Source organism: Carassius carassius, chromosome 34 (assembly GCF_963082965.1).
Source record: "Carassius carassius chromosome 34, fCarCar2.1, whole genome shotgun sequence".
NCBI lineage: Eukaryota > Metazoa > Chordata > Actinopteri > Cypriniformes > Cyprinidae > Carassius > Carassius carassius.
In genome coordinates this window covers 15163575-15175627 of record NC_081788.1, presented here as the reverse complement: position 1 = coordinate 15175627, position 12053 = coordinate 15163575, and the positions used below count along the sequence as shown (strand labels likewise).

The window sequence follows — 12053 nt, the reverse complement described above, 5'->3', positions numbered from 1 at the left end:
ATGATTTTGGCTGTCCTGGCACATACAGATATTTATATTGGCATCATCCGTTGGGCTCGAAGAACATTATACACTATTGCTAGACTGAACTACTAGCATCCTGTATCCACATTATAGAGTCAACTGATTACTTTTGTTTGAATATTGTTTAGATTATTACAAACATTGTCAAAGAGTATGGCAATTTAACTTGATCATCACAATGTTTGGCTATTAATCTTCCAAAAAAAAAATCACATTGATATGCATACAAAAGGCGAATTACAGAAAGTTTAAAAATGTAATACCTCAGATATGACTCCTCATATTTTTATATATTTTAAAATGGAGCATGATTTATTTTTCAGTGACTCTGTTAAGAGTAGCCATGGGAGAAAAAGTTGATTTTTTTTCTTTTGATATGACAGGATCATGGATGTAGTGTTTTGTCATAGTAAAATATTTTTTTTTAATATTTGATCTTTTTCATATGCTTGGAAAGCATGTTTCATGCAACTTCAAACCTGATCTAAAGTCTCCTTAAATGTAACAATATAAGACCTTGAAATAAGACTAAAAATCTAAAATCCACAGCTGAATATATACACAGTAGAAATTATAGTAGCATACATGGTTCAAAATATGATTATGTCTTCACACCTCTTGTGTTTTTAAAAAGGTATGAATGGTAACAGGTCTAAAAATAAATACAACAATAAAAGAACAGGGAATTCATACACATTACCCACTACAAAAATGATTCATCTTATTTCAATATTTCATGTATTATGAGATAGCACAGTTTTATCACTTGTCTTTTATGTGGCATAGATTGTTGGCTGAGGTATGATTTTAGCAATGCAGCTAATGTAGGTTTTGAACAGCGGGATGCTGATCTCAGTGTCATTATGTAGAAGTTTGATGTTTCAGCGAATGGGAATAAAAGTGCGATTACATCACACCACGCATGATTCATCTTAAAACAATCCATTTAGAGGCCCAAGAGAAGTTAGTAGCCATAACATTGTGCCATAAAACCAATTTTCTAGTCCCATTCTTCATGTACTGATATTCTTTTGCGATATTGGCAATTGCATGAGTATTTATATGTGCATATGTGTCCAGTTCTCTATCTGTTTACTCCCTTGGACATGTAGGACCACAAATGTAACAGTTATTTTTAGGAACTTTGAAAATGTACCATTTGAAATCATGAGTCAAAGATCTTATGGTCTATGGTAACATTTCAAAACAAACAAATCCTCTTGACAAGATAAAGGATATTTAAGTCAAAGGATTCTGGATGCTTTTCCAGGCAGCATTTGCAGACTCTCCCCACCCTTTGGCCGTCCCCTAATATCTTGCTATTTTTTTTCTGTCTGTGTCTCGGTTTTATTTTTTCGTCATTACCTTCCTATATCTCCCTCTCTTCCCCATTTTCCATCTCAAACGTAAGGCAGTATGCCGTAGACAAACAGGGCCATGACAGCAGCGCTGAAGAGGCCTGCTACAGGGACGGTCACAAACCAGGCCAGGAAGATGTTCCGGAAGAGACGCCAGTCCACAGCCTTCTTGGAGCGGATCCAGCCCACTGCCACCACTGAGCCCACCTGCACCCACAGCAAAGGCAAAATCAGCAGTAGCACGTTACAAAAGTATGAAAACCGTGAAATCTGGATTTCATTTTCCACCATGGAACTAGGTCATGCAATCTTTATGGAATGTATTTTGTTATTTCTATAAGATTGCATAAAATCACAAGCATATGTTTCTGTCCTGCTTCAATCTTCTATTGAAACAGTAAATTACATTGCCACATTTCTTTAAAGTCAACGGCCTTTAGTTGAAGGCACAGACCTGGCTATTTGATATTAGTAGGTGGTAGAACTGACATGATATTTCTAGTAGCGCTGGATGAAATAGATTAAATTCATTGTTGAATGTCGTCAACAGATTGAAATATACCTAAATAATATTTGGTTATTCACTATACATCAGAGTTCCCCAACCACCGGGTCACAACCCAGTACCAGGCCGTGGAAGTATTGCTACAGGGTCACAAGAACGTTCTGAGAAAAATGTGTATAATGTGCATGTTATTTATTGCGCGTTAATGATTGTTCTAATTATTCTGGATTTTAGTTTGTTGTATGCCATTACTATGGAATAGCAATTTAACTATTTCATGTAAATTAATGTTGAATTAGTTAATGAATGACTGTTCTGATCTGTCATATATTAGGGGTTCAACGGATCGCAGTTGATCCATGATACGTACGGACCAAGACCCACAGTTCGGCACGCATTTGATTGGCAGATTAATATGTCAAATTGCATGTTCTAGCGATTTTAAACCACAAGAAGCAACGAAACAGAACTCGATTCGTTCCTCACATGCTTTTTTTCAGTGTACACAGCAGTCTCACACACCAGAAGCGTGGCACGTGCATCGCTATCTGCACACTGAAGAGGGATATTAAGACCTCATGTCCAGTGCTTTTAACAAGCCATTATCCTGTGCTGTGTTAGTCATGTTCTCCTTTTGCTTGAAAGGCAAAGTCATGTCAAGTCCTGTCCTGCCTAACACAGGGCAGCAGGAGGAGTAACATTTCCATGCATGCTGTGTGACTCTGGGGTTATGGTGACAGGTGTTTGCTAGATACAAGAACAATCTGGCTCTTCTTATTCGGTCAGTGTAACCGAAGCCTACTTCACAGGGGGGCTAAATCTGGGGCAAAAGCCAATCCAAAGTCAACAACAGAGAATAAAAGACTTCAGGCCTTTAATTCTCCCATGACTTAAACCCCTTGATCTACTCAAACATCATGCAAGATGCTTGACCTGTGATCCATGTGACTTAACCATGAAAACAAGATTTATGACCTTTCTGGGAACTTGTTTAGCAAACAAGATCTAATAAAAAAAAACCTGATGAAGATGTGACTCCTCCATTGCTGCAAAGTCTCTGTTCCCATTTCATAATAATATAAGTGGCTTTACTGGACAAGGCTCAGCTGGACATTAATGGCCTGCTAATTCAGATTTTGACATGACATCCTCACAGTAGTAATGCTGATAAACCCAATTATTTATTTTATTTTTTTCAATTATCATTTTTATAAACGATTAGTTTGTCTTGTGTATTATATATATATATATATATAATATATATATATATAATATATATATATATATATTATATCTCTCTCCCTATAGAGAGAGAGGGAAAACGTGTTAAATTAATTGTGTTAAGGCCCTTTCACACCAAGAATGATAACTATTAAGACAATTATAAAGGTAATTATAGAAGCGTTGATATTGTCTGTTAATTCTAAGTGCATGCTCGCCTGTCTCTTTAAATTGAGTTCGTAAGAGCAGGATTGATTCTGATCTGGTGTCAATGTTTTTATCATTCATCAGCTGGAAAAATCATTCTGAAAGTGATTCCAATGATATTATTTCTCCGTTCCTTTATCATTACAGCTGTGGTGTGGTGTGCTATTCATTAATATTGAGAACAATTTTTAGAGCTATATCTTTATAGTCATTGTCCTTGGTGTGAACAGGCCTTTATTTTTTATCACACCAAATTACCATGTTAACTTGACAGCCCTGACTCAAACTGAACCTCAAGCCCTCTATCTTTAGCCTCAATTCATGTTTTAAAGCACTAAAAAATTTTTTCAAGAAGTTTATGAATCTGAATAGAGGTCATGGAGTAGAATGAGGTATCAGTCTAAAAGCCAAACATGCTAAAAGCTCTTGACTGCCCTTGTATCACAAAGCATCCCCAAACCCCTACAAAAACATTATAAAACACACACAAGAAAAAATAGAGAATAAACAGAGGTCAGCTCATTTGTGCTTGAGGAATGTGTAGCGACAAAATATAACCAATATTCTTTTTGGATTTTTGACTATAGGTGAGATTGCTGGACTCATTTCTGTCAAGTATTAGCCTAATGTGAACAGTTCAGACTGTTGACCTATGCTAAAGAGAAGAAATGACCTATGATTTAATGAAATCACTGCAGTTGGCATGGTTTGGTTAACATGTTTAGCATCTGGACTACACAGTACCTACACAGAAAACATACTGTCTATCTTTATAACAACTAAACAGATGAATCGATTAGGCGAATCGAAGCTGCAATCATGGAGTTACATGTTTGCAGAGGTGAGTATTGATTGGCTGTTCGATGATTACACTAGTGAAGCTATGGGGGTGGACTTTAGCACTACCAGAGCTTTACTATACCAATACCTTGCAGTGGGTGGAGCTTATAGGAACGCCCACATTAGAGGCAACGAGCACTGTTAGAGCACTCATTACTTCAATGCAAAATCCACTGTGAAAACACGACAAATGACAAGACAAACACAACAGACAAAACGTAAGAGACACACAAAACATGGAGCAAGACACCAGTGGCCCGAGCAAACGCGTACAAATACACAGCAACATGCCATGAGAGAGAAGAGGAGGGGGACAAAGAGATGATGTAGTGAAGCATCACTTAAACACAGATCTGTGAAGAGAAGAGCGTTATTTCATTCTGTATGCACCAAGGCCTGAGAGAAGAAGAGGGAGCATTTGTCTTCATTTCTAAAGGGTTTGAGAGAGCTGTGTCAGCCTGGATGAGAGCGTTTATTGTCCCAGGATTGACATCAGTGTGCAGTAAAGTTGCTTTATAACCATCAGAAACAGTGACAAGCCAATAACATCAGTAACTGGATGGCAGAGATCAGAGAATCCAGGATGCCTGCCAGAGTATAATCTTGATTTAAAAAATACATTAAATCCCATTAACAATTAAAAAAAAGAAAGAAAAAAATCGTTCAGATGCACTTTAAACATATTACATTATATGCTTTATTTAATATTATAACTTGTATTTAACTCTGTATATAAATTAATTAAAAAAAATCAAAATAATAGAGAAGTAACTATTAGTCTAGTTAATTTGGTACTATATTTTTGTTAGTAGTAACAGTGCTATTTTAGTATTATTTTTGATTGTTTTAACTTTTTAGTACTCATAAATAGCATTTATTAATATTTCTAATTGGCTTTTATTTACATATATTGAGTTTATTTTATTTTTAGTTTAAGTCATTTTGTTTAGCGCTTTTGTTGTTTTTATTTGTTTTTTTTTTTATATTTAGCTTTCATTTCCATTTCAGTTTTACCCCTCTTTCACACCGCAAGCGTGAGCGGCTTGCGAGCAGCTCGTATTTTTTTCGGCGTCCATGTTAATCAATGAGTGCATTCACACCGGGACCAGGAGCAGCGCGTGAGCGTCAAGCAGGACAGTCGCGTCAACAGCAGTGCAGCGGGGGTTTCAGCGTCCGGTCTATTTTTGCTGTGCTGCTCACGCTCAATTAAAGTGAAAGCATTATTTTGATGGACAAAATAAACGTGATTTAACACAAAACGTGCTCAAAATGCACAGAATAAGCATGTCAAGAGTTTTAACAACAATGCCAATGTCTAGTGTTTTCACAATTATGCCAGAAAGGAAAATTAAGTATAACAAATATGTATTTACCCATTTAAACTTTTTAATTAATCGTTTTGGGTGAAAGTATGGTGTATTGTTTGAAATGGTTATAATGTCTGCCGAACACGCTTTGCAGCCGCTGCTGTGATGCTGCACTTATACGCTTCCAGTGTGAATACTCGCGAGAGTCTGCTGCTGCAGTGACGATGTAGTTGCGTGGACGCGCTGCTCGCGCACCGCTCACGCTTGCGGTGTGAAAGAGGGGTTAGTTCCAGTAAGTGTAGTATTTTAATTGAAACATTCTCAGTTATTTGCTAATGCAACATTTCTCATTTTTAAGTTTTTCATCTAATACTTTATACTAATATTTCATTTCAGCTTTATTTCAATAAACAAAAAGCTGCTTAGTGGTTATTAATAAACTTATATTTCATATAAAAGTTCTATACAACTTAATTCTTATACCTTAATTCTTATACCATTTTTCAACAATTATTTATAATTATAAAATTATATCATTTGATTGTAATAGTTTAATAGTTGATTACATTTGAGGTCTAGAAAGGTCAAGACCAGTGAGACAGGACACATCAAAATATTTGACTCAATCTGAAACAAAAGAGTAGAACATGAGATTTTGTCAGTTTATTGTAATAGGACCGCATTTATTTGTGTTAAGTGGCTGTGAGTCAATTTCATTATTTATCAATAACAAATAGCAGCATTATATGCTGAAAGCTGATGTGGGCACCTCTCATTCCCTGCAAAAACAAGACGGCTCCCTCCTCTCTCTGGTGGCGTGCACACAATAATCTAAGGAGGTCAGCTGGGCTCTGACCCGATCTTTACCTTGCAGTGTGTCGTACTGATTGGAAGTCCAATATTGGACGCCAAAACAACAGTGAGTGCTGAGGCCAGCTCAATAGTGAATCCACTGCGGGGGGAGGGCAACAAAACACAACTTTATACAGTCACACCTGCAGTTAAAAAAATTAATGACAATGCATGCCATTGAGAGAGGCTGGTGCACGTGCAGCACGAAGGTCTGGAAACATTTTAACAGGCATGCAAAAAGTCCACAAGGAGATGAAGGTTAAGTAACAAGAAAACAAGGTTGACAGGTTTTCTGTGAGCTTTTGCCTATTAAGTATGAAGGTGTGTGTGTTTGTGTGTATCACAGGGTAGACACGTGTGCATGCATGCAGGTGGAAACAGCGGCAGTTCTGTGGAAGATTACGCTTGTGCTGATAAACTCCTGTGGCCTCTCAAAACACACTAGACAGCATGAACATGTGAGTAAGATATTCACTTTGCACAAACAAGCAGACGAACCCTCCATTAAATCATGCAAACAAATCTAAACAGCAGGAGTTTTTAAAAAAATGTATACTGCGTGGTTTTCACTATTCCCTTACATTGTCCCTATTAAAAAATACATAAAAAAACAGCTCCTTCCTGTCAACAAACATCAAAGCCTATGTGCAAGCTGACAGATACTGAGGTCACATTGATTGTTATTTCTGTGCGCTACGTGAGGGCATGAGACAGGGAACATGGCCACCTGATGCACACTCACTCACAGAGTGCAGACTGACTGTCATGCAGGATCGTAGAGACCTGCTGTGCGAAATCGTTCAGTCACACATACATTGAGCACATTTACATGCACACCAGTAAGCTGAAAACTCACAAATATCAGCTTATTAAAATAACCAGTTTTCCCCATTTACATGCACATCAGTAACCTGACAACGCAAGTAAGCTGCATTTACATGACTTCATTAACAAAACAGGTTATTTCCCTGTAGTCGTGTCAAAATATAATCATTTGCGTATCTGACTCAGAGTATTCCATTCATTTGTCAGTGGTGATGTTAAATTAAGCTTGCAACATGTCGGGAAACTTCAAGCTCATATTTTATCCTCTCATGCAGTTATAAATGCAGCACTGTGACTGAACCACTTCTGCTGCATGAGTTGAGAACACATTTTCATCATTTTCTGAGTCATGAAAAAGTCTGCTTTTGTGATATAATCTAGACCGAGCAAGATGTTTTCTCAGCCTAGATGCACTTAAATCTGCACTAAAGATGTGTTAGCGGTCACGTTATCACACATGCACACTTCAGTAAACTGACAGAAAGCAGGTTATTGCGTTTACATGCCGTGCGCAGTCAGAGTAAGAGGCAAAAAACTACCTGTTGCGAACGGTTTATACTTCACACCATTTATGACCATACTCCAATAAAAGAAAACGGGTTACCGCATTTACATGATCAAGTGCATTTTCGGCTTAAGCATAATCGGCTTAAGAACATGCATGTAAACGCGCTCATTGCGAAACTTCAAAATGTTCCAGCAAATCAATCAATCAGCAAATCATAATTATTAGCTATTTTGTTAAATCTTGTTGAAAGTTTAACTTCCATGAATGTAAATTTTTTGTTATTTTTAAATACACTATTACTATAATTGTTTTTATTTTCTGATTAAAATTGGCAAAACTCACCATTATTCTAAATTTTTCTGGGTAGTTGTGGTTTGATGTAAGCCAATAAGATTTTTTTGGGAGTAAACTTTCAGTTACTTGTTTTGCTACATCTGTTACATTATTATCTAATGACAGATACTTTTTGTTGAAAAAAAAACTGTGCCATGAAATGATCCAGGTTCAGCTGAATCCAGGGAGAGTTTAAGTGACGATGAATAAATTACTGACCGTAAAACAAAACAAACACTAATATTTTTTTAAATCTTTTAAATATATAAAATTTTGGAGCTTAGACATCAACAGAATAATTTGCTTTTTTATTTCAAAGGCTCATTTCAAATTTTGTGTCCAGTCACATTTGAGTATATCGGTGTTTAGTAATCATGACTTCCTAACAAGCATCTCTATAAAAATGATCCGCTGTTGGCTTTCACTGAAAAATGACGAGATCTTTTTATAGGGTGGAAAGCCTTTGTTCTGATTATCAACTCAAGCTCATTTGTTTTTGACAGTTTGTTTCGTTACTAAGAGAAAGCAAGGTCGCTGGGGCTGTGCGCACAAGTGTCTTGCTAAATTTAGCAAACCCAGCCAGTTCTGAGCGGTGGGTGCAAAACAGACCAGTCTCTTTAATCTGCCTTTATTCTAAATGTTAAAAACTTAAATGAAGGTTTATTCTACAGTGATATTTAACCTGATTTGTGGTGGTAACACAAAGAGGGATTGAGGGCAAGTACCCAAACGATAGAGAAGAAAAGCAGATAAACAGAACTGATCTAGCAAGATTTCAATATCAGATAAACTATTGTGTCCCTGCTGTCAAAGCACATGCTCCGTTTCTGTAGTCTATGATTACACCTTCAGCACTGGTTTAGGACCAAGAGGAAGGTTTCAGTTCTGTCAGCATTTTACACCCAAAAACCGGTCCTCCACTTCAATAATTTTCCACTTGCTACCTAAAAAGAAAGACACCTTTTAATAGTGTGTTTTTGTCATGGGTTTCCTGTTAAGAGGCCACTTAAATTAAGCCCACTATACACTGTGCAATTTTTCTGTTCTTTTTGATTGCTGCTTTTTAGATTGAATGGTATGATGCCAGTGAGATCTTAGGGAAAATTTCTAAATTATCGGCAAAATCGTACAGTGTGCATTGGGCTTAAGAAGATTTCGTACCATGGATAAGAAATCATCACATCTGCATGCAACGGGAGAACATGCATCAATTATCATGCACAAACATCATGCTCTCTGCCAAAAGGCCGATCTCACCTGGAGGGGGTGATGGGAGTGAGGTCTTTGCCCATTGTTTGAATGACACGTCGACCCCAAACCCACAGTCCAGTACAGATTCCAATGCCACCATATAACAGTAGCCAGATTGGTGTGGCCGCATCCTGCATCACCCCACCCTGCTCGTAAATCATCCACAGGGCGACCAAAGGGCCAATTGCATTACTGCAAAAAGGGAAAAAACAAGCATGTTAACAGGGGAAGTGACTGAACAAGGTAATGATACAAACTGTATAGGGATGAAGCCATGTGGTCTTTAAATCACATTCATGCATTTAGCACACGCTTTTATCTAAAGCGACTTACAGTGCATTCAGGCTATACATTTATTTTTTTACCAGTATGTGTGTTCCCTGGGAATTGAACCCACAACCTTTTTGCGCTGCTAATGCAATGCTCTACCACTATTGATCTGACAGTGGAGAGCTCACATGCTCTCCGTAAAAAAAAAAAAAAAACTGTATAAAAGCTGTCACTGGGGCAGTATCCTTTTAAAAGGCACATGTTTGTAGCTTATTTACCATATCATATTCATACATATGGTCTATATTTGTACCTTACGAAAAAGGTACTGCCCCATTGAGAGCTTTAGCACTTTTTTTTTCCTGAGGGAGAACTTTGTTTGAATTGTGTTTACATTTCACACTAAATAGAAACACAATCGTCAAATTATGTCACCAACAAAACCAATTTAAAGATTTTAACTGTTAAAACATTAAGCAGCTGAAGGTTAACTTAAACAAATGGCCACGTCTCACTTTGGTCTTAACAGTCTGAGTATGAGCCAAATCATCTGTAGAGCCGTGAACCTGATCTGTGCCACTGAACTGAGGGCTTGTTCTCAGGGCACTAATGCTGTGGAATGTGAAGAAATGGTGCACATAGTACAGTAGGTCTTATTCTGAACGCATTAATTATACTAAAAAGGAAAAATATTCAAAAAGGAAAATACTTAAGTTTCTCAAAAGCATGCTTAAAAACTTGCACATAAAAAAAAGAAAAAGTGTTGTGGGAAAAATAATCTTGGTTTTTAAACAAAGACGTCAAGTGGCATACCTGACATCATTCCCCCCATGCGCAAACGATCCGAAACAGGCGGTCAGGATTTGCAGGAAGTGGAAGAGCAGGTAGACTTGAGGATTGTCCTTCTCTTCCTTGTCCTCATCAACACAGTCCTCCAGCATCCCTTCAGCTGGGGCCTGGGGCTCCCTTTTATCTGCTGCCAACTTCACATCCACGTCACCTTCCTCCGCTTCAATCTCAGCCTCTGCAACCGCGTTACAGTAGCTGGAATAGCTGTCATAGCGCAATCGTTTTTTCGAATAGAAGACCGTGTCGCCCACTAGCTTCTCACTGTCCTCTGGAGGAGGGGCGCTGGACTCTGACCGCATCAGGGGCTGCACTGGAATGCCGCAGATGGCTGCTGTGTAACATGTATAGCTGTTGTTGCGGCGGAGGTGGCGGTAGTTGTTGTCGGGACGTGAGCTGCTGCGCTCATCCTCCAGGCGGCCCAGGTGGATCTTGTGAAGGAGGTCCTTGTAGAGACCAGAGTCCTTATGAACCGTGTGATAGACCTGGCCATCACTGCGCATGTGTCCGTCAAAGCTGAAGCCCCCATTGGACACGGGTGACTTGAGGCACCCGTTGGTCATGGAGTTGGTGCGACCTGACAGGAAAAAAATATATATATAGGTTAGCGCAGGATATTTTGGTCAGATAGTACCCATTAAAACCAGATAGGTCCTTTAACGTACCATACACTCTGCCGTGGGGCAGGACGGTGCCTCCATTAGCCAGGCTGTTCAGCTCTCCTGTGGACTCCTCTGTCAGGGGCAGCACAGCATCGTTGCTGCTTTTTGCACCTGGAAGCTCTTTAAACACAGGGGCTTCCTCTTCCTCCTCCGGGATTTTATCCAAACTCTCATCAGAAATGTGGGAAAGAGCATGCTCTTTCTTCAGCTGACCTGTTTTGGGGAAATAGTATAGAAAGAATTAAGAAAGTCATATATTAGGTATCAATGATACACATGCATGATATAGCATTATATTGGAAATTGTCCAATATTTGATTTTTTTTTTTTTTATCATATCAGTCCACATGGGATATTTAATTGTGCATCATCTTATTTCCATTTTTTATACATTTGGCTTACAGTTATTGGACATTATAATGTTATCATTAAATGTATTAAAATCACTTTGATACAATACACTTTAATACACTTCAATCTGATTTTAGTTTTTAGTGATTAATTTTAAATTAACAATAGAGCATCACAGTCCCGCCCACAGCTGGTGCCGGAAGTAAAAATTCAATGAAATTTCTGCATTGACATTTGGGGTTTAAGCCATAAAAACGTAACCATACATGGTAGACTTAAAACCAGCTACGGCTGTACTAAGCGATAGTATATGCTCATATAAACGCAAAAGGATCAAGGGGCACTAACCTTGTTTTGATATAAATACCTTTTATTCACGATGTCTTGGCTAAGTACTTCATTACCCACAATCCTGAACAATCCCACAATCCTACAGTGATGCATCTGATTGGTGGAGCTCGTGTAACTGTCTGGTTAAACCCCGTGAAGGTCCGTGAAGACCGAAGATCATTAATAAAAAAATAAAATAAAATAAATCCTGTGTTGCGTTTTTGCACGGTAGACTTATCAGTGCAATCATGATGTCCTTGGCTGCCATGAGAGTTTTGCAGGTTGCAGGTAACTGGTAACGGTAGTTAGCATTATCGTCCACTTTAGCAAGGCTAATGTAGCCTTCATATGGTACGAGTCATA

General features: G+C 38.2%; 1 protein-coding gene across 4 annotated transcripts in view; it reads right to left on the bottom strand.

Annotated features, from left to right (window-relative positions):
- Window positions 1-370: 370 nt before the first annotated feature.
- Window positions 371-12053, bottom strand: part of LOC132114480 (sodium-dependent phosphate transporter 2-like) — a 40211-nt gene continuing 28528 nt past the window's right edge. The window contains exons 7-11 of one of the 4 annotated variants that reach the window (XM_059522619.1): window positions 11013-11222; window positions 10315-10924; window positions 9238-9423; window positions 4244-4328; window positions 371-1589 (exon numbers count right to left, since the gene is read on the bottom strand). In XM_059522619.1, coding sequence (XP_059378602.1) covers window positions 1425-1589; window positions 4244-4328; window positions 9238-9423; window positions 10315-10924; window positions 11013-11222 — 1256 coding nt within the window. In that variant the 3' untranslated portion in view covers window positions 371-1424. Of the gene's footprint in view, window positions 1590-4243; window positions 4329-6329; window positions 6415-8455; window positions 9164-9237; window positions 9424-10314; window positions 10925-11012; window positions 11223-12053 lie in introns of those variants that run through there. The other 3 variants (XM_059522618.1, XM_059522620.1, XM_059522621.1) reach the window with 3 other exon arrangements.